This window comes from Melospiza georgiana, chromosome 1 (assembly GCF_028018845.1).
Source record: "Melospiza georgiana isolate bMelGeo1 chromosome 1, bMelGeo1.pri, whole genome shotgun sequence".
Classification (NCBI taxonomy): Eukaryota; Metazoa; Chordata; class Aves; order Passeriformes; family Passerellidae; genus Melospiza; species Melospiza georgiana.
The window spans coordinates 46,051,373-46,074,277 of record NC_080430.1 but is presented as its reverse complement, the minus strand read 5'-3'; the positions used below and the strand labels follow the sequence as shown (position 1 = coordinate 46,074,277).

Here is a 22,905-nt window from a genome sequence, read left to right as displayed (position 1 = left end):
TCTTGGGAAAAATCTGTAATGGTTTTCTGAACTTTCACTTCTGTATGCAAGCAGGCAGAAGCATATAAAAGTTAATTAACTTATGTGTACAACTTCTAAGTTGAAAAGTGAGTTAATTGGTAATATACTGATCTGTTAATCAGTGGTTTATTTCAGCAGCTGGGAGAGGCTGTAACTCTGGTTTGAGTATGTGATGGTGTTTCTCAGAGAGCGCTCCCTTAATCCTTAAGCTGGGTCTTGGGCCGTGGTCAGTCCAGCCAATGAGATGTGCAGGTCACAGTTTGAACTGGCAGGGAATCTGGCCCTAAAGCTGCCCTGATGCAAAATCAGAATATATTGAAGGGAGAGGCTTTAGTCACCTAGGCAATTAACTAATGAATGCATCTCTCTGTAGTTCACTGCTTCAAAAATTCTTTTGATTACAAATTCTACATTCCAGTTTGGACTTATTTTAATTATTCTTATTAGCTATGTGTTCTGGAGGAAGATTAATTACATTGTTTTGGCCTTTTGACCATTGTGGAAAAATGTGTAACTACTAATGAGTTTTTCTTGTTTCAAACCAAATGCAGATTGTTAAACAGCATTCTATAGTACTTAGATTTTCAGTCAAACTCTGTATTTTGTCTTTAAATGAGGTACCATCGCAGAAATGCCACTGGTACCTGTCCTGTGTGTGGTGATAACCTGGGCCTTCAGATTTTCTTGTGCTGTATGACTTTGTTTGATGCAATTGGAATGGTACTAAAAGTAAGGCAGTATTAGTATGAGAAAGGCAGACTTACTGGCTTGCTGATGGAAAGTATTTTCCTGGTCAGGACTATGATTTCAGGTGCTGGTTCTGTTTTAGTGTGGCCAAGAGAAAGGACAAAATCAGAGCACTTCTGTTTTAAAAAACTAAGTAGTGCTCCATGCAGAAATGTGGGAAGGAACTGCTGTAAGAGAATTTCTGCCTTAATCATGATTTTCTAATGGCAATGCTTCCTGTGTCTTCTCCTTAGCCATCAGTTTGTCTCAGTGCTTGTCTTTTTGGTTTGCTCTTTCCTTTCACATCTTAAAAGTGCATTGAAAGAAGTTAATGCATTTCTTCTAACATTCAAGAGCTGTCCTGCAGATTGCTTCTGGGTCAGACCATGCAGCCCACCATCCTCCTCTGGCACTGGGCAGGAGCAGATACCAAGGGCAGTAATTGAAGAAATGGGTGTTATTCTACAGCATCACAGTGGTCACAGGTCAACTTTTCTAACTTTCCCCATGTTTGCAATGTTGTGCCTTTTACTTAAAGAGGAATGTCCAGTATCTTATATTTCTCAGTGTATGTCTTTTCAGTATTGGTTAAAAATTATGTAATTTGAAACAGGGCGAAAGATGATGCTTTCTAAGCATTTTTTTTTTATTAAGTGGAATAGCTGCATGATGGGAAAGAGAAAGAGGTGTTGGTTTAATTCAATACACAAAATTCTCACTTTGTAAAATAATGGTGAGAGATTTATGTAAGTATTTTTCTTATTAAAGAGTTTAATTAAATAGTAGTTAAATGTCTTCAACAGCTGTGCATTCCTTCCCTCTCCCTTAGATTCTTTTTAAGGCATAACCTCATGCCCTACTGACCATGTGGCCAGCAGCCAAAATTAGATCAAGATACAATTATAAAACTTCTGTTTATTTTTAATACATACTGTGAGGGGATTAGTGAGGTCAGGCTGGGAGAGAGAAAGTATGCCCCTGGCTGTTCTGATGAACTACTCCCTAATTGGCATTAGCATAACCTCAGCCTGACCTTGCCTTGGTTAGCAGGTGCTGATAGGAGCAGGTGAGCTGTGTTTTTTGGGGGAAGGGAATGAGGGGTTGCTGCTCAGAAATGTTCCAAATTTGTATTCCCAGTCTAGATGGCAGCAGGGATTGAAGTGGATTACAGAAATGACTGAGGCAGGGTTGAAACTTGTGCTCTCAGGGAAGGGTTTAAATGCCTGATGTCTGTCTCTCCTCCTGCTCTGTGCTACTTGTTTTCCTTCTCTCCAGATGCTCACGCAGTAAGTGCTCCAGCCGTGCTCCAGCCAGTTTGTTACTAACACACCGGAAACCTCTGCAGTTGGCTGAGGAGCAGCGCACAGCCAAAGGTGCTCTCCTGCTTTAGGCTGCCAGAGCTTCTGCCCCCTGCCTGCACAGCCTCTGGGTGCTGGAAATGCAGTATCCTGGAGGAAAAGCTCATGGTAGTGCTAGAGCACTTTGCCAAGGGTCTGCTGTGCGCAAACTCTGCTCCTCTCCACCTTGCCCAGCAGGGAGGTAAGGTCAGGCCCTGGCTGTGGCACACAAATTGTGGCATCCCAAGGCACCAGAGGCTGCAGGGGATTCTCCCTGGAGCACTTGGAATGGTAGATTTGCAAGCTTGGGAGCAGGGTGAGGTGCCACAGGCCTGTGTTTAGCATTCAAAGTCCTTCAGGGCCTGATTTTTTCTCAAATTACAGCCCTGAGGAATTCCGATTTGCTATTGCGTCGTTCCTTTCTGCACGTTGACTGCCGGGTTTCTCTTCAGTCAGCACCAGAAACGGGGCATGGATGAAGGAATGGAGTTCATAAAAGCTTTGCACGCAGCGCTTTGGTTTATGGTGTGCTTTCTCCTGGGTCTGCTCTGCTGACTCAGTGTTCCTGCAAACTCAGCTGCTGCTGCTGCTGTCTTATTTGTGAGGCTGGCAACTAGTGCAGCTGTGGTGCTGCTGAGCTGCTGTGTGTGTTCCTTTCCCCTCGCTGCAAAGCTTTGAATGTTTTGTGTGTTGTCAAGGAAAATCTGTAGAATTAGAATGTGAGAAGCATACTGTTCTTCCAGCTCTTCTAAAACTGTTATTTCTTACAGTTTTAACCCTATTTGCACTTTTTTTTCCCCTTCCCTTGAGTTTCTCAAAACTTGGATCCCAGTATTCTTGCTTCTCTAAGAATAGACTTTCTGTGTGGTCACTTGTATATCATCACGAGTGGATCATACTAAGCTGCAGATCTGACTCCTCTCTTACCTGATACAGAAGATGGGCATAAAAAATCATGTCCTATTTCACACAGTGATAGACTTAAAAAAATCATTAAGAAAATAAATTTTAGTTCCCTATTTCTATGTGGAGAAGACTATCAGGAAAAACATGTCCCTGCCCAAATTTGATGGATTTGTTCTTTAAGTGCAATAAAAATGTTTGCTTTACTAAAAGTGACATTCTTGGAGGGATAATGAATCAGAATATTGACTGACCAAGGCTCCAGTCCCATTTTGAAGCCTCTACAATAACCTGTACAGATTTTCTCAACTCCCAGCAGGTTATCTGGCTTGCATTGTGATTTGTCTTAGACAATTTGGTAAATGGAAGTTGTGTTCTTAAATATTTGCTCTTAACTGGCACAGAGTGAACTTCTAGTGACTAGCCTAGGTGTGGCAGTGGTAAATTCCTGATTGCTGGGAAAAGGTGCAGTATTTTGGCTGTGTCTGAACTATTGCAAAAAAATGCCCAAACAAGGTGAAACTCTTTAAGTTGTAACTGCATTTTGTCACTCCTTGGGAGGATTTGAAAAGCTGTGTGAGAAGAGATCCATGTTTCCCAAAAGACTGGCTTTTCAGAAGCCATCCCTGTACCCTAAAAATCAACTGATTCCAAAATACATCAGCAAGATTCAGACTACCCATGAATTAGATCTGGTGTGAGGGTTTTGCTGTTAAATGTGGTGATGAAACTCTCAGTAATGCAGAGTGTCTGTCTTCATAGTTCACTCAAACTGGAATAGCGTCAACCTAGCTATAGGCAGGCAGTTCTGCATGTGCTGCAGTGCTTGGTGCTCAAACACCTGCTGTTAGCATGAGATGACCATCAACTCTTCTCTTCTTGCAGGGTATTGAGCGACTCAAAAACCAAAAGCCAACGTGGGAGAAGATCAGCGGCTGGGAAGGAATGAAGCTGGCGTTTGGAGGTGCCTTCTCCCTGGGTTGGTTCAACCCTTTCTCAAACCTGAACTGCGAGAGCCCAGTGCCAGCTGAAGCAGCTCCTGTGTCTGAAATAATGACCCAAGAAGAAATCGAGCAGTTTCTGGCTCGAGATGTTGCCATCCAAATGTTGCCTGACTAAGCAAAGCATCCTTCTCTTCCAGGAGAAGCTTTCAGGTGTTCTTTTCAAAAAATAATTACTTGTGCTGGAGATTTAAGGGTTGTTTGTTAACGTACTTTCTGGTGCATTAAAAAATTCAGGAGTATTGGTCTGGAACAGACGCTACAGCACTAGCAGAAGCAATGCAAATCTCCAGAGAGAGCTTCATAAGTGATGGGGTTCATAAGCTCCTTTCAGACCTGTGTCAGCTGCTTTATTGGTCTTTTCTTACATGGCATTTAAGGACAGTTTGTAATTGTCAGATAGATTGGCTCCAGTTCCCAGAAATGTGCCGTCCTAGGGAGTCTGGCTAATCTTTTGTTCTTACAGCCCTTTGGAAGACTAAATGTGTGATGGCAAGATTAGCCAGCTCTGAAGGTTTTCTGGAAAAATGCATCCTCTTTAGCCCATCCCATCCCATGGGTGCTGCTTGTGGGTTATGAGTGTTGCTAATGCACTGGTCTTAGCAGAGGTGGGATGTAGGGCTATGGATCTCACCGTGGGTGTGATTTCTTTGGGCTCTGAAATATCTCCAGGAGTTAATTTTTACCTTCTGTGCGTGTGAGAGTGCCCAGGACTGGTGGTGCTTGTCAGAGGTGGTGGTGGGCTTGTGATGGTGCTGGCGGGAGCATCGACCCATGGCCAGTGCAGCCAAGAAGGAGCAAGTGTTGGCTGGGATGCTGAGCTGCTGGTGCTGGTGGGGGGAAGCTTTCCCCGGGGCTGTGGTTCATTGGCATGTGAGATGTGTAGAGCGGGAGCTGCCTGGCTGAGCTCTGCAGCCCAGGGAGCAGGGAAGCAGTCAAAGCCAGGTCCCAGGGCTGTTTTTGCAGTGAAAGAGAGGGTGATGTGAGCACCCTGTGATGGAGGTACTACCTCTCTCTGTTTGACTTGTCCAATTTAGACGTTTCTCTTTCCTTGGTAGCTGGAGTTGGTGGAGAATTAATAGAGCCTCCTAATCTAACTGGGTCTAACATTGTACGTGCCATTACTCCAGGTTTCCTCTCACTGATTTTGCAGCCAGTCCCTGGGGAATGCTGGTGACCCTGTGGAAGGAACACCCATCACTCAAAGAGGGCACCACTGCAGGAGGCAGTGGTTGCAGCAAAGTCCTGCAGAGGTGTTGCCAGCTGCTGCATTCAGATGCACTGCAAACACTTGGCATCCTCCAGATGTCAGGCTAGTTTTAATTTAGACTGTTCTTCATTTGTGTTTTTGTTCCTCTTCTGTCATATCCCTTAGATTAATTGTCATTAAATTTGCAGGAGACTAGAAATGTGCTACTGGTTCCCCCCCACAGAACATGCTTGCTTTTATGTCCCCCTCCCCTTAACCTGTACCAAAGATAACTGCTTCCTCTCAAAAGGAAGAGAAAGGAGTTTTTGGGATGAAAGCATGGTATTGTGGAAGACCTATAGGAAGTTTTTATTATTTATAGGAGTAATATCAAATGGAATTTGTGCAAGATTTTTTTAATGTTTATTTTTAACCCCTCAGAAAGCATCTTTGTGTGCATTGATTGTGTGACATTCAGGGCTACTGTGGTGGGATGAGATTCTCTCCTGGACTTGTCCTCTGCCACAGCAATCCTTTTATCTGGCAAAGTAGTAGGAACAAATAGAGTGCCTTGGCTGTTAAGAGCACAGCTTCACCAAAATCCAGGAGGTATTTCTGAATAGTTGTCCCATTCCCTGTTCCCTCTGGATGTCTCTTTGTCAGTGAAAAGCAGATCTAGAGAACATCATTAGGAATTGCATATTTATAACCTTTGGGTTAAAGGGAAACACCTCCATTTTAGGGGAACTGAGGTATCCTCTCATGTCATTTAGTCATGAGGCCTTGGATGTCTGCCCTGTGCAGCAGGGTGCTGAGGGAAGAAGCTCCTCTTCTGCTCTAGCCTATGTTCCTCCCTGTCAGCATCCCACAGGAGAGGGATGTCAGGGACATACACGGGCCTGTAAGGGATTTCCTTAGGCAGGAATGGCCATGTTGAAAGAGGAAGAGTGCCCTTTCTAGCTCATGTTTTCAAATTTTGCCCTGCTGCTCCACTTCTGCATCCAGGTAACACCCCTGCCTCTGGTGCTGTGTCTGCAGTGGGAATGGTGCTACAGGGAAGAACTAACCCACGGCTGAAAATCACCTTGAGGCAGGCATATGGGGGTGTCAGCTTGGGAGAGAACCCGTGTGCTGCATTCCAGGGATGCTTCTCAGGACAGAGACCCTACTCTGGGACATGGTTTTGGGTAGGCATGGATGGAGGCAGCCAAATTTCTCCTCCACTCCCAAACCTGGTTCTCTTCATCATGAGAACATTTGTCATTTGTTCTGTTTCCCAGCTCTCCTATTCCTCAGGTGCTGGCATTTCTGGGTTTGTTTTTTTTTAATAGGGAAAACAGAAAAGTAGTGTGAAGAGGAGGGTAAGAGCCAGAGCAGTCATCTCCTCTCCTCCAGTTACAGTCTGAATGAGACAGGGACGTGTCCCTGGGCCTTACACAGAGCATGGACAGCCAGCTCCAGCTGTGGTGCCCTCAAGACGGCAGCGGGACTTCCTATGCCCAGGAAATCAGTTCTGGTGTTTCTTGGCTATCAGTCTCCCTTGGCCTCTCCCAAAGTCCCAGTACCCCCTGGTGCATCTCCTTTCTGTCTCAGTGTAGTATGACAGCTGTCAGAAATCACAAGTCTTCACAAGTTGGAAAAATCTCTTTTATCCACAGCTTTTGTATAAACCTTCTTCTTTAAGGATTGACTGGTAGCTTGAGATCAAATGTGATTTACATGGAATTGAAGCTAAACTCACTGTTTACCTTCCCTTCCTTCCCTCTGTACCCTTCTTGCCCTTTGTTAGGGCATGCCTTCATGTTCATACCATGCTGCTGTGGTCCTGGCTGACTCCCAGGAAAGACATCCTGGAGAATCTGCTTGTAGTGCCCTAAATTTATGGGGCTAGGGAGGATGCTCCCCCTGCACTGCTCAGTGGGACATGGTCTGCTGAAGATCCCATCACTGCTCTGGCGTGAGGTGTTGATATGTGATGGACAGAGCTGTGGCATATGTGGAAAGTGTTCTCATACTTCTCACCTGGTGTCTTCCACAACAGGTTTTCTATGCAAATAGGGAATTTACATCTCGTGAAAAAATGCATTTTTTGCTGTTTGTAACTCCTTTTGTGCCTTTGGTCGCTGCTGTACTTTTTGAAGAGCTAATACTTCATCTGCCAAGCACCGCCTGCCCCTCCCTGCTCTGCGGATGGGATGTGCATGGACCCTGCACCTGCTCTGCCTCTGGAGAGGAGCTGCCACTCCCTGCCACTGTGCCACCACAGGAGGTGGCCTTTTGGGGACCCTGTGCTGCTGTGGAGTGACACAACACAGTGGGCAGAGGGGCAGCAGGGGTCAGGGCAGCCTTGGCCCCCTCCTATGGCCTGGCAGCCACCTGCGTGCTCGTCTGGGAGCTCCCCAGGTCTTTGAAATGCAGAAGAGTGGTTAAAACCTTTTGGCCTTTTTATGTCCTTTTTTTCCCTCTTCCCTTTTTACAGGCTGGCACATAACCAGATGTAGTCACCGTCTCTTTTTTCTGCTCCACTGCCTTAATGCTTGAGCATTTGCCTTTTAAATAAACAGATAAATTACTCCCTGTGTGACCTGATTTCCTCTTTACTTGGGGAAGTGCTGGCAAACCCAGTGCCACTCTGCTGCTGGCCATGCTGTGGGACAGGGAGATCCCTTGCTAAAGGTGGGCTCGGGAGTTGCTGGGGTGTGCAGTGCAGTGGTGGGCTCCAGCTGTGCACAGCTGTTGTCTTCTCCAGTGTGACTGTGGCTGGAAGAGCTCCTGGTGTACACTGCCATTGAGGTTCTTCCTGTAGTCCAGCAGCATTCAGGGTGGAAGGGGAAGAATAGAGGTTGTGCATTTCTAGGGAAGCACTAGTAAGGAATGCTGCTGGAGATGGCACCTCTTCCAAAAATGCCTGAAAACCCCCAAAAACAGTGGGATAGGAAGATGTATGAAAAATGGTGTTTGGGGAGAATGTGCTGGGTTTGTTTTTCCTGAGCTCCAAACTCAACGAAATGCTCGTGCTGGTACATTCCCCAGATGGTCAGCTGGAAGGACAGGGAATTACCCAGGAGGGATTTGCCTGAAATGTTCCTTGAGCTGCACAGCAGCCCTTGGTGCAGTGAGGTCCCAGTGTGTCCTTCTGTGTGGGACCACAGCACTGCTGCCCCTCCCAAGCTCACACCCATCTCTGGCTGAAGCTGGTACCAGCACAAGCTCCAATCCCTGGTCCAAGATGGGAATGTCCCAATGGGTCCAGAGCCATCCCAATGTGACAACATCACCAAACCAAATCACACAGTCAATTTTCACCATCTTTATTGAATCACAATTAACTGCAATCAATGCAGCTGTGCCCTTAAGGCAGTTTAATTCCCTTAGCTTTATGGCATTTTTGCTCTTTACTTTAGTAGAACTGTGAAGCAATTAAGAAGGCAAGAAGTGCCCAGTGATGAGATGCATTAGCAAGGCCAACATTTGCACGCTGCCAAGGCACTGATTCTACTCAGTGATGAAGATGGCCTTCTCTGTAGAGATGCCTTTGATCTGGTTGGAGATCAGCTTGGCTACGATTTTCTTCTCTCCTAGTCTTGTTGGAGTGCATACTATTTCAGACTTCATGATCCTGCCAGGCATTATGTCCCTGAGGACAAAGGAACAACCAAAATAGTCTCAGCATTAATTCAGGTTATTTGCCACTTCTGAATAATTTCTCTTAAAGAAATAGTCACTGCATGTGTTTAGGGTGAGTATTCCCCTTCCCCCATGACCAATTTGCAGCAAGTGGGGCCTGGCATGGTGGTAATGCCTGGTGGTCCCAGTGATCCTGGGGACCTTCCCCGGAGTTCCCTGTACTGCTGAAACACCAAATTCAACTCTGAGTGAAGCAGCTGCGCTCACACTTGCTGGGCAGCACAGCAGGAGCATGGGGGGAGTCCCTGTCATGCCCATCTGCCCCTGAGCCTGTCAACTGCTGTGTGGGTCTTTCTGGCCAAATGTGGTGCAGTTTCAAACACAGCTGGCAAAGGTCCCTCTTACTGCAAATCCCCTAACTGCTTCTTCAAGGATATTTAAAAAAACAAAAACAAAGCAAACAGAGTCCTGCCATGGTCATTTCATTGGCTCATCTCCTTACCCCAGCTCAAATGTTGTCATCTTAAATATGCCCAAGCCCTCCACCAGCAGCTTGCAGTTTTCCAGGGTCACATTCAGCTTGTTCTTGAAGATGAATGCACAGTTGAAGTCATTGTACAGAGTGGCTGTTTCTGGCATCTAGCAGAGGAGGAAAGAGAGAAACAAATCCAAAGACTTGGGATTAGAGGGGTAGTAAAGATGCCAGAGCTTCTGCAGGTTTGCTCACCACCAGCATGACAGGGGACAGCCCCTTCATATCCTTTCCACCCACCCGAAGCACTGTGTTAGATGGGGCAGTAATAAAACTTTGATTTCATGGCCGCTTTCAACCTTCAAATGAATGCTGAATAGCCAAATAAGATGCCAAGAACTGAACATCCTAGGAGGCAGCTGTCTGGGAGATCCCCCTGGGAATGCTAGCACCACTGTGGTGCTGGAGTGAGCAGAGCTTTAACCCTTGTCCTCCCAGAGCCCAGCTGGCAGCTGCCTCACCTGGACAGTGATGGGAGGATACTGGAATCTCATTGAGGTCTCCTTGGTGAGTTTGTCGTTGGTTTCCTTGACCTCAGCAATGGCAGTGACAAGGATGAGCACTTCATCTTCCACGGAGGACAGTGTCTTCATGTATGCATCAGGTGCTATTTTCAGGGGGATCTGCATCTCTGCAGGAAAGAAAACACAGCTTGGTGTTTCATCACATGCCCAGGAATTGGGTGGCAAAGTCGGCAGGATGTGGCACAAGCCGTATTTGCTGAGACCATCCTGCTTTCCCTTCAGTCCCTGCAGGGGGATGCCCTCCTTCCCATGGGCTGCATTTGCATACCTGGCAAATGCAGCCCATGGGAAGGAGCTGCCTTTGTGTCCTGCCCTGCTGCATTTTGACTGCAACAGCATAGGAGTGAAAACACTCAGAGCTCATCAACAGCAAAGATTTTTTTTTTTTTGAGAGTGATTCATGCTAGGAATCAGCAAGGGTTGTTAATTATTTATCACTCGTTAATCTCTTGTTTAGCTAATTTCAGTTACATGGCTTGGGATCAAAAATACAACCTAGGTTACTCAAAGATGTGCACAGCACAGCAGCCAACAGCTCCAGGGATCAGCCAGGCAGGCAGTCGTGAAGTGGGAATTTGCTTGGGCAAAGAATTCAGAAAATAACACTCACCAGCATCCCCACCACCCAAATTAGAGTGGCAAACAGAAAAACAAAAAAAAGGCTGAAACTTCCAGCCATCTAAATCCTGTGAGGGATATGATCCACATGGATGCACACAAAGCCTGTGGTGACATCTTTGATGTTCAGACAGTGAGGACAGGAGGGAGATGCTTCAGCACACCTCGCTCATGCCATGAAAACCTCTGTCTGCCCACACTAATGTACTCCTAAATCACCTCCTTGAAGCTGCAGCAGGGCCTTCATGTTTTGGTCCCTGCTACAGAGGGATCCCAGTCTGTAACTAAGACTTCAAATGCAGTGAAGAGAGAGGAGGTTCTAGGCAGGCGGTTTCTGCTCTTCACAGAGTACAGGGCCTACACTGGTCCAGAGTGGAGCCAGTACAAACCCCAGACTGCCGCAGTGAATTAGACTACAGAACACAGCAAGCTTTCTGTGCTTACCAGATGGGCCTTCAAGAGTGATGATCTCCTTGACAGTTCCAAGATTGGCCTGAACGTCTCCAGTATAGTACTGCAGCTGGCAGGAGCCAATAAGGTCAACGGTCCAGTTCCCAGGAGCAGAGATCTTCACTGTGATGGCCATTTCCAGGGGATTGCCAGGATGCAAAGGTTCTGTATTGGCTATCTCCACGTGGAGCCCAGTCTTGGTGACTGGCTCCTTCGGGACCAAAGGCTCGGTGTTGGCACCTATTCCCCGCATAGTCGAAGCGTAGCCTGAACGAGGCATCAACCCCGAAGGGCGTAGGAAGCTGTAAGCTCTTTGCATGGACATCCTTTCCTGTTTGGAGCCTGGGTGAAGAGAAATATGGGTGACAACTGTATCTCAGTCTCCTCACCCAGAGCTATCTTCCCTTTATTTATGCTTTTGCTGATAAGCAGAGAGGATGTCAGAGCACTTCCAGCCTCTGCTTAGGACAATTTCTTGGTTTATGCTACCACCAAATCTAGCTGTAGCATTCTGGCCTGGAAGAATTTCCCGGAAGAGACAATTTAGAGGATGGATACTCTTAAATATTTCAGCCTGATAGTTTTGCCCTCCTCACTGAGAAGGTTTTAACAATCTAGGACAACATGGCTGGATCTTGAGAACTGTGAGAAGGACATGTGGGATTTCTGTTTTCCAAAATGGTTTGGGGGAATGTAAAGACAAAATGAAGAAATGAAAAAATAAAGCCAAGGTCAGTGTGACACAAGGTCCATCACTCAGCCCATTTCTTTCACTGTCTGGAAGCTTGCTCATGTCCCTGAGGAGCAGCCTATAGGTGTCACTGCGGGCCTGAGGATGCCTGGGAGCAGTGCTGCCTCCCGAGGTCTCCTGGCCTTAGGCCGAGTTTGCCACTGCAGCTACTCCTGCAGTTTTCTCCTGGAAACCTGCTGTGGGGTGACCTGCAAGGTGGGGGGCCCCTCTTTGGCACTGTGTCAGAGGATGGGGGCAGTTACCTTCGGGGTACTTGTACTCCTTGGTGATGTCTACCCGCCTGTTCTGCCCCACGGCTTTTGTGCTGATGTTCTTGCCGATGGCTTGGGTCTCCGTGCCGACCTTGAAGTATTTATCCTTGCCGTTCACCTTCTTGACCACCCAGTAGACTCTGTCGGCGTTCACCTCCGCGTACACGAACTTGGCGTCGTAGGGCAGGTACACATCTCCTTCCCGCACAGCCTTCACCGGGCAGGGCCCACACTGGAAACGACCTGCAAAGGGCATTCGATACCAGCTGGCTTCACAAACACCTGCTGTGGCTCCAGTTTTTGCTCCACCAGGAATCTGTGGCCATGGCAGTTGGTGCTTAGCAGTAAACAGCCCTCCAACTCAGTAATGAACTCCAAACTCTCTCATTTATCCCAGAGCTGCTTAGGAATTTTTTATAGATGACCAGGGTCTGGTAGGAGCTTTTGAATGTTTCCCCTCACTTAGATAATTTTAAAGTTAGAAAGCCACAGCTGAGTTTGATAAAAGGAACGGAACATAACGATGCCTTGACCAAACACGAGCAATGTGTTTTAAAGAAGTAGATAAAATAGTGTAAAAGTAGGCCCACAGGATGCTAAACATAGCTGGAACCAGTGCATAAACAGATAATGAGGAATATGGTGGCTTTTGTGTAAATGTTACGTGACAAGAAACAACAGCACATGCCCTAAGAGAAGTTCCAGGCAACGTCATCTGTAACGCTGGGGGTACTTGGTGAGTACGACCACCAGGGACCCCTTCTGACAACTCCCCAGGACCATAAAAGGCCTTCCAGTAAGAGGCAGATGCAAGCAAATTAGTTCTAGAAGAAGCGATGTTTATGTACTAGCCATAAAGTTCACTCTAATGAATATGTACGATCATAATGGAATAAATACCTTGTTGTAAAATTTCATTATACACCCAATCAGAGGAAATACCCTCCAGGTGTTCAGCATGCTGTAATAATGAATTTGAAGCTAATACTTCAAAATTGTGTTAGAAAGTTTCTTCCTTAGCCAATTTCAGTATAAGATTATTAAGTCAGCTGCATCCAGACACCTGTGTTTGATCTCTAGGCAATATTCCACTTTCTGCACTTCCCTGAGGATTATCCTTTTGGGTTTTTCCCACCTTCAAATTCCCTTAACCTGTGCAGGGAGTTTCGGTGGTCACTCCTCTCATCTACCAATGAACAGGCTCATGACCTCAATGATTTAGATGTCCTCTAACCCCTGAAACAAAATTCACATTCCCACATGGTTGGTTTTGTGCCTGCCAAGAAATGCTGCTCTTTCCATCCTGGGCTGAGGGGGCAGGAGTGCTGTTTCACAGTGTCACTGCCCTGGTGCATGAAGCTGTGTGTGGGGAGTACCAGGTTTGCTGACTGGGAAGCATGTTTTACACACAAAATGTCCCTGTCTCCCTCAGGAGTTGCAGAAGAGCCTTTCTAGGCAAATCTTACCTTGACTTTGCTCCTGAGGGGTTGAATCAATTGCCTGCCAGCCACTAAACCCATCTGGTATGTCTGTTCTCTTCATCCAGGCATCATTCCACACATGGAAGTTCCTGCGTGCATTTGGGTTGGAAAGAGAAGGAGTGAGTTGTTACAGCCTGAAGAGTCACGGTCTCCTCCCTTAATCCTTTAGTAAGGGCATATTTAATGGGTACTTGCAGGTAACCCCATGAAACCCCTGGCTTTCCCCTCTCTCTCTCTCCCTCCAGGGCAGCAAACCCCAAGCAGTAGTGAAATTCTCAAAGGAATTGCTGGGGCTGGGAAATGGGGCAGTGCAAGGCAGCACAGGGCATAGGAAGCATCAGCCCCACTTGGCAGTACCAGACAGAGTCGAAGGACAACGAGTTCAGCTTTTCTCCTTTTTCGTTCAGGTAAACATCAACCCTCAGGTTCTCCTCCGTGTCGTGGGCCGAGTCGAAGGTGCTCACACAGCGGCATGGCACCCCCAGGCAACGCATGACTGCAGCACAGACAGACAAAACACAGGGTCACAAAATCCCTCAGCCTGGCAGGCATCCTCTTACCTGACCCCTCTGCCCACCCAGGCTCCTCTAGAGCAGGTGCTCAGGACTCTGTCCAGATGGCTTTTGAACATCTCCAAGGATGTAGGTTCCACAACCTCTCTGTGCCAGTGCTTGGTCACTCTCACAGTGAAAAAAGCTGTTTTCTCAGGTTCAGACAGAACCTCCCATGTTTCAGGCTGTGCCTATCACCACATTGGGTGTCAATGAGAAGAGCCTGTCTGTGCCCCACTCCTTCCTGTCAGGTATTTACACACAAGGATCACACCCCCAAAGGCTTCTCTTCTGTCTGAGCAGTGCTGGCTCCCTCAGCCTCTCCTTACAGACAGACCCTGGCACCTCTGTGGCTCAGAGGCACAATGATTTGGCTTACTAGCACAGTAATTGGGTGTCAGAGAAGGGAGGCAGGTCATGTTCACTGCTCACCTGTGTTGAGGACTCCTGCAAAGACCCAGCACTGGCCATAACGCACTGGCTTCTTGGTTTTGTAGTACTTCTGCAAAATTGTCACACTCCCAATCCAATCCATAGGGGATGTTCCACTGACATAGTTCCCTGACCAGTTCCCCAGCAGGACTCCGCTGTCATCGTTGGCATTAACCTGTGGCCACACATACACGCAGAAAAATTAAGGGATGAGGCTGAATGAGGCTTAAACCCCATGGTCTCGGCCTGCCTGTGGCTTCCCTGGTACTCCACAGGCATGTGAGACGCCTCAAGGCTGCTGGTCCTGGCTGGGGCTCCCCTTGTTAGAAACTCCACCTGAATATCTAGAGGGAGGTGGAAATTCTGCTCAGGGCAGTAAAGATTAACTCTGCATCCTGTGTCTTAAGCCACAGGTCTCCAAAAGGGTCCCAGCACAGAGAATAGCTACCCACCCAAAACACAACCCTTGTGTTGGCCTCACCAGCACAGCTGATGAGGAAGGACAACCACTGGGGCAGCTGCAAGCTTTGGAGATGGGAACGTGCTATATTTTTGTTTGCCTTTTCCCTCCACCCCAAAGCGCCTTTGTCTCTTTGCTTGCAGTTTCCCAAAGGAATCCCTTTCAGATGCCTCCTGAAATGGTATTCATGGTCCCAGGGAAAGAAGGGCAAGTAAGGATGAGGGAGGATATGAAGGGGCAAAGCACTTCACTGAGAGAGGCTTACCAAAGCAGACATGGCTCTGGACACATGTGCAGGATCCCTTCTCTGATCCAGGCTGAGCTTGCTTTTGTCCAGCAGATACATGCAGGCATCCAAGACAAATTCCTCAAACTGTTTTGGGAAGAAAACGGAGATATTTTTATATGCTGCTCTAAAACAGAATTTGCTTGTTATATTGAATTTCCAAGGCTGTGGGCCTTCCCAAAGCTGTTCTCTCCAAACAAGGGCTAAAATGAAACCCAGCCTTGTAAAACAAAAGGCTGTCTCGAGTGTCTTGCAAATACAGTTGAAACCTGACCCAGCAATCTTTACTCCTGTGCACAAAAGTCACCAACATCACCTCCCTGCAACTCTGCAAATTACTCACAAGAGTAATGAAATTTTAAGATCTCTACTGATATTTAGTCTATTGACATAGGCACAAAATGAACCTTGGAATAAAGAAAGGTACGTAAATGCTAATTATTACAACAAAGATTCATAATTAGCAATTGCTGATAAAGCTCCCTGAGGTCCAGTTCACAAACATGTCAAACATATGATCCAATGCAGCTTGTCAGAATCAATATCAATTCTCATTGCTTAACAGCAGGATAAATATTAGGATAGGAACAGCTCTGCAGATGATGCCCTTTGGCCCCTTTAGTGTAAAGGCATCAGTGTGAGCACCTTTGGGCTACATATGTCCTGCAGATACATATTCTGCAGATAGCCTGCAAAAATTGTAGATTTATAAAACAAAACAAAACAAAACAGAAAAAACCCCAGGTTTGAATGTTTTTTGCTGCAGATTTCTGCCTGGATAGCACACAGCTGTCAGTGAAGGCACCAATTGAAAGGTGATAACGTCTGCCAGTAATTTTACCCTCTTTATTCCTGACTATGATGCAACAAGTAAATCAGATTTTTTTTTCCCCATCAGCCCTCTCCATGTCTCATTAGCTGACTAACAGCACCTACAGTTGCATGAGAGCAGGAATTCCCTTATGGGAATTTTTTCAGTCAGAAATATCCTGTTCCCAGTTTCCACATCCTTTAGCCGGGGAGTTGCATCATCTGATTATAAATGTGCCTCTTAACCCCACTCTCCAGCTGTGGGTGGGGAACACACGTAGGCACACAGGTTACTCTAAGCAGGTGAGCCCTCCCAGTGAAGCTGGCAGGGTCATTCCAGCACTTTGAGCTCCTCATGGGCTCCATGCTGAAGGGATGAAGAAGGGCTATAGGGCTGACAAGACAGCTGTGTTTTACCTGCCCGAAATTCCAGGGCCTGTCGTAGATGCTGTACGCAGACCCAACATAGATGGTGCCAGTGTCGTTGAGCACGTATTCCTCCTTCTCTGCATCATTGGACATGTAGACAACATCATCTGCAGAAAAAAATCCCTCAGATGTCAGGTGGTTTGCAAACCCTGTATGAAATCTTCCATGGAAAGCTAAACTGGGGTAACCAAGGATCTGCAACATTCACACCAACAGATGACCATGCAGCATCCCCATTTTTTTGCTCCTATCATGAAAGGATTTCCAATAAGACTAATCTTTAATTTCCCCCTGTAGGTCTATTGCTATGTGACCACTCTTCTATTATTGCAAAAATCTTACTAGTGAACACTGTGGAGTACTAGGTAAGCAGCAGAGAGAACTGGGGAACTGATGCCCACCAACCACACAATTTTTTATTCTGGTTATTTTTTTCTGGATCTTAAGCCAACACAATTCTCTCAGTTAATCAGGGAAACAGAGAGGGATGGTACAGAGGTGCAAACAGATGTGACAGATAGATGTCCCTCTATGTCCCAGCACTGGAGAATATCCAATGAGGAGCTGGCTCGTTGCTATTGCCCAGCTTCCCACTGTCTCCATGAGGATGCTGCTTACAGTGTTTTATGGGGAAAAAGCAACGTATGTAAGAAAGAGAATAAGGAAAATAGGAGGCAAAATTCCATCTGGGACAATCCCTGGTAGAAGTAATTATCACTCCCAGTTGCAAGACCACTCACCTTCACACCAAGGATTGAACAAAAGGTAGACAACGCCATTTTCAGGCTTGTAAATGTTACTGCCAGTCTTCACTTGCAGGTTGTATATTCCCACAGGGGCATTGGGCGCGCTAGTGACGGACAGCAGGCACTGAGGAGACAACAAGGAGAGACAGCATGAGGGACACCCCACCATGGCTACATGCATGGCACAAACATGGTGCCACAGAGCTGGCACGAGTGGCAAAGCTGGGGGCCATGCAGATCCCTGTGGGGAAAGAGGGGAAGGCAATGGGATAGGGCAAAGCCTGCCTGTGCATGGGGGGATCAATGAAATAAGCAGGACAAGGCTGCTGGCCATCTAAAATCACAGAACTAAAGGAAAGCAGGATGGGGGTATGAGGATGCTTTGCTCTGTAGCTTCTGATGGGCTTGGTACTGGGCATTGGGCTCCTTGCCCACAAGCTTTACCTCTTTGCCTTTCCTCTCAACCATGGAGATTTTCCACCCATTGAAATCCTCTCTCTCCGGTTTCAGAGACAGCAGGCTCCCCCTGTTTTTCATTGGACTTTCACCTGGAAACAAACCCAAGACAATATGTGTGAGGGTTGCACAGGTCTGCAATGCCCGTGCAGTGCCAGGAAGAGGCAGCTGGATGCTCCTGGTGCTCTCTGGCTTTGCCTGGTGGCCGCAGAGGGACCCTGCTTACCGATGCCAAAGCGCAGGGTCAGCTTGTCGGCAGCCCTGAGCTCCCTGCTGAGGCTGACCTGCACCTGGAAGGGCTGCCCGCGCCGCACCACCAGGCTCTGGATGTTGTACCCATCCGTGTGGTGCTGCCGCGTGTTCTGCCTCTTCAGAAAGTCAACCCCAGTGACCTTCAGACTGCTCTCTGGAAAAACATCAGGAGAAAAGAAGAGTTGGTGATTTTCTCAGTGAAAACAGTTTTCTTTTTCTTAATGCAGCCCTATGAGTCATCAAAATATCTAGAGTAACAAGAGATCTAGCAAAATACAATATAAAATCAAATCAAACATTAAAAAAAAAATCAAACAATTTAAAGAAACTACTCAGAGGTGAACCTCAGACCCCCTGGGCGGATATGGAGGGAGAAGGAGGAGGCAGAACCATGTTACAGCAGCTCAGGGCCAGATAGTCAGAGGGCAAGGCAGGAACTTGTCCCCGATCTGGATGGGTCGCTGCAGAACACTCACCACAGAGCACTGCTCCCCTTCAGAGGGGCTGCTTTTCCCATTTGGCTTCAGCAGATATTTACTCCCCAGCAAGAATCTCTTGCAAGTGCCTTGCTCCCATCCATTCCTAACACAGCAGCTGATTTTTAAGACACAATATTTAAAATGACTGCCTCCACTCCTGCAACTCTGGATGGGATCAGGGCCAGGAAAAGCCTCAGCATCTCTGTGCCCAGTGGTTCAGGGCTGTAGCATAGGAGTGGAACTCCGAGAGGCACAACCCAGTGCTACACCTGAACAAAAAGAAAGCCCTCAGCTTTAAATGATGATGGAGATGTGGGGGTCACTGCACCAGGCTTTGGCAGGCTGCCCAGCTGTGACAAGAAAAGCCAGAGCATGCTGGAATGTGGCTGAGCTGTATTTCTTCGGGAGCGTTTATGTCTTGTACCTGCCCATCAAATATCCTCAAAGGATGAATTCTGTGTGAACAGCAGGGAGTAACAATACCTCATAAGCACTCTTCTCATGAGTGATTCAGATGAAGACATGGGAGAGGCAAAAACGGGTTACGGTAACTTTGATATTAGCAAGTCAAAAGCATAATGGTTGAAGAGATTAATTCACCAAATGTCTTGACAGATTTGCATGGTACCTGGCAACAATGTTATTATCAACAAGAACCATCCCTAACACAGAAGAGGCTGGAATCTGCTGGTAGCTAGTGTGGCGTGAGAGATGCCACATGCAGGGCAGGCTGAAATCAGCAGCACCCTCCTTACTGCAACCTGAGCAGCGACTGCAGCCCTGAGTAAACAGAACCCACCACCCATGGATCCCCACCATATCTCTGTGTATTTCTTCTTCGTAAATATATAAACCATATTTATCTTCATTACATACCAGATATAACTGGCACAACAAATAGACTTAAAATTGACCAGCATCTTTTGTTAACCAGCTTAATATTTGAGTGCTTTTTTGTTTGCTTGCTGCATGCCAGTAGCCAGCCTTGGGCTGATATTTTGCGCAATGGGGTGTGTGTGCATTTATGTCAAAAAATTTCAGCTGGAGGTAGCTACTCAACCCTCTTGAGGACAAAGAGGAAGTGCATCTTCCTCAGCATTAAGAAATCTCCAAACATTAAAGTTGCTCAACCTTGTTCTTTATGGAAAACCCTGGCGCTGGGCTGAGAAGATACCAGAAAGCCTTGGTCCTGGGAGAGGGATGCAAAGGGACATGAGAGTTGAACACAAAGGATAACTGTAGGAAAGGACCCAAGGAAATCCATCTATACAGCATTTCTTAACTTAGGGATTGCATATCCACCCCATTTCTGGACATCACACCAGTGCTGTTGAGGATGCACAGGGAAGAATCACTGACAACAGCTGCCCTAGAGCACGGCCTGACCGTGCTGAGCACTGTGCCAAAGACCTGTCTCCACTCAGCTGCCCGTCAGTTGTGCAGTGTTTATTCCTGTGCAAACACACCTGCGATACCCTGTGACCTGACTGGCACGGCGTCCTGTGCCAAGGAATGCCTCAGAGCGAGCCAGTGGCGCACCCATCACCACATCCCAGGGGGCTTGGCCACAGCTTGCCTTCCCTGGGCAGCCCTCACCTGCTGCTTTTGTCTTCCTGCCCTGCTTCCTGCCCTGGGCATGGAGCTGAGCCCCCACACACCCTGAGTCTGGCTGCCTGCAGGCACCTTTGTGTGCCAACATGGAAATTCATGATTTACAGAAGAGCTGAGTATACCTAGAACACGCAGGACAGAGGCTCAGGCTGCGAGAGGCAGTCCTGTTTGTGCTCATTCCTGGGCCAGACCAGAAGCAAGCCCAAACCTCAAATCCTGTCAGATTTCTTTTCTTTTTTTAATGGAAAAAAAAATACAAGGCAGTATTTTGTTGCCTATTTCTATGATTTATCCTTTATAGAGCTCCTTTCTACATTAACCCACAAGCCCCATTGCATCACTGCCCGCCTGGAGAGATGTTCAGAGCTTCAAGAGAACAGTGATCAAAGATGGGCACCTTGTCACTGGTAAGTATGTGGGGCCTTCTTTCCCTTATGATGAGGAGGTGATGGGGTTTAAAAAACCTATCAATATGGAGCAGGGTACTTATAGTATCTCTGGCTTCAGTGGGAACAAGGGCTGCTCAGAACGACAGAAGGGAATTGGGATGAAAACTGCAGTTTCTCAAGAGAGAGCATAATTTGGATACCTGTGCTTACTCCTGATTTTTGCCCAGCCTCCAGGCAAACACTCATGCACATCCCAGAGATGTGAGATCACATCCCAAAGATGCTGCAGTCCAAGACTTTTTGGCAAATTTCAACTCATACGCACTCAGAGCACAGAGGTTTGAGACTGAGGGACTCAGAGCAGTGTTAAAACATCCCTCCCCTGCTGAAAGCCATGGAGACCTGCTCCCAGCTCTGCTGCGGGCACCACCCAGCCCACATGGGCATCTGCTCAGCTACATCCCAAACCCCAGGGGTTCTGGGCATTCTGGGGCTGGGCTGGGCTGGGCAGTGGCGCTGGTTCAGCAGCTGCTGCAGGAGTGACCCAGGCACCTTTCTAGGCAGGTGCAGCAGCTCCTGACAACAGGGCAGGCAGGACAGCCATGGGACAGAGCTCAAGCCCAAATAAATCCTCCTTTTGGTTATTTTGAAACTTCCTTCAGATGCTATCAGCCATCACTAAAGAGCAATAATCTACATGATAAAGTAGCCTGAAAGAAAGAAATTATTTTAACATTGATGTGGAACAAGTTTAAAAGAGCTGCATTTCTTTCCCATTATCACTGACAGAACCAGGTGTCTACAGGTTGAAGAACAGCGATGAAAAATGAGCTGTGTCTTGTAGTTAGTTTACCAATCTGTCAAAAACAGAATTTGCACAGCTAGAGCAAACTGATCCCCTGTGAGCAGCGCTGGCATCAAAACTTCTTTCCTCAAGGTGTCACCCATAGCAATCAGAGAGCTGAGAACCTCTGGAGCTGCAATTCTCCCTGCAGGAGACTTGCCAAACTTCACACCTAACATATGTCAAGCATCAAAAACTCACCAGTGTTGCTGAACATGGTTCTTGTCAGAGTTTCTACCCGAGATGCTTGCAGTGCCAGCAGCTTCCAAACACCTGAGCAGTCTCTGCCACTTGCTTCTGAGTGTGGAGAAGGAAGACAGGCTGCCCTTTTTATCTGTGCCTTGCTCTGAGGTGTCAGCAGGTCCACTGCCAAGGGGTGGTGTTTCGAGAAAGGAAGTTCCTGTGGAAAAAAAAAAAAAAAAAAGACTACAACTCCCTCTGCACATAGTCAGACCCTGAAAAACAGCGAAACTTAAATCCCGACTCACATGGAAGGTGAATTTGCATAATCAGATGACAAGTGGACAGACCCTTCACTGACAAACAGTAAAATCATGGGCTAGGTGAGTAACAAGAATTCACCTATGCCCTAATATCCAGGTCACCAGGACTGCAACTCCAGGGCTAACTTTACAAGGAGGCACACAAGCATTTAATCCTTAGGAGAACAGAATTCCCCATTAGGACCAGTCTAACATGCTTATAAGTTAATGAGGTTTCTGTCATCACATTTGGGACAGAAATACTTGGAGCCATGGGCTAAAATCCAGCATTTACACATGTGGGTTGAAAAGCTGAAGGATCCTAGCACTGGCCCCCTCCCCGCAGGATGAGGTGGACCTCAAGGGACACAGCCCAGTGGGAGCACTGAGTGGGAAAGAGGTGAATCAGACTATGTCCAGGAGGAGAAAGAAATGTGATGGAACAGGAGCTGTTTGCTGGCTGCTCTTTGCTGGCAGCTCTGCCAAAGGTCTCTGCCAGGACATGATTGAACCCCACATGCCCCACAGCCATCCTGGTCCTCAAGGGGACCAAAAGTGGAGAGATGAGCCTACACCACAGAGAGGAGAGCTGGTGGTATACAGGCCACCAGTGACATGGGCACAGTGTCCAGAAAGAGAGACAAATGTCCCCAGGCACCCAGAAACTTAGAGGTGGCTCAGCTGTGGGAGCAACCTCAGCCTCCTGATGCCCCCCTCAATGGGAGCTGCCCAAGATTCAGCAAGGTAGAATTCTGTTTGCAAGGCTGCCCTGTCTAAATGTGGGTTCTTCCTAAAGAAGATCTCTCTTTGGAAGCCTTCAAAGGCACCGACTTTTCTCCACTGGTTTGGGTAAGCATATATTTCCTTTTGGGAGGACAGTTTCCCTTGGTGCAAGCGCGGAGCTGAGTTAGCAGATACCACCCTCCGAGCATGTCGCTGCTTGCTGGCAGGTGTATGTTGGGTGTCCTTGCTTGAGAGCATGACTAGGGCACCACAGGGCACCGAGGGTTCAGCACACATCTCTAATCTCACTGGACATCTGAAGATGAACAAGAACATTGGAACCACCAATGTTCTCAGCAGACGGAGCATCACTCAGCATTCAGCACCAGACAATGCGCTGGCAATTACGTATTTCACTATTGACAAAAACACTGCAGCCCTGATTTACCGTTCCGTGTCCCTTTTATTCTGCATTTCCTTCCTCCTAGGGGGTGAAAGACATTTTTGTTTAGGAGCAGTATGGGATGAAGTGAAGTATACACGG

General features: G+C 47.3%; 2 protein-coding genes across 2 annotated transcripts in view; one reads left to right on the top strand and one right to left on the bottom strand.

Annotated features, from left to right (window-relative positions):
* Positions 1-7,711, top strand: part of ZDHHC3 (zinc finger DHHC-type palmitoyltransferase 3) — a 33,704-nt gene extending 25,993 nt beyond the window's left edge. The window contains exon 7 of the mRNA XM_058033819.1: positions 3,873-7,711. Within this exon, the coding sequence (XP_057889802.1) occupies positions 3,873-4,106 (234 nt within the window). The 3' untranslated portion in view covers positions 4,107-7,711. The remainder of the gene's footprint in view (positions 1-3,872) is intronic.
* Positions 7,712-8,646: 935 nt separating this feature from the next.
* TGM4 (transglutaminase 4) lies at positions 8,647-21,373 on the bottom strand. Its single transcript, XM_058034083.1, has 14 exons — positions 21,358-21,373; positions 17,808-17,987; positions 17,570-17,673; positions 17,120-17,249; positions 16,368-16,486; positions 15,120-15,227; positions 14,395-14,569; positions 13,769-13,907; positions 13,397-13,500; positions 11,922-12,173; positions 10,923-11,270; positions 9,798-9,967; positions 9,307-9,443; positions 8,647-8,814 (listed from the first exon to the last, which is right to left on the bottom strand). Exons 1-14 carry the CDS (start codon positions 21,371-21,373, stop codon positions 8,673-8,675), a joined length of 2,124 nt encoding a protein of 707 aa, XP_057890066.1. The 3' UTR covers positions 8,647-8,672.
* Positions 21,374-22,905: the final 1,532 nt, after the last annotated feature.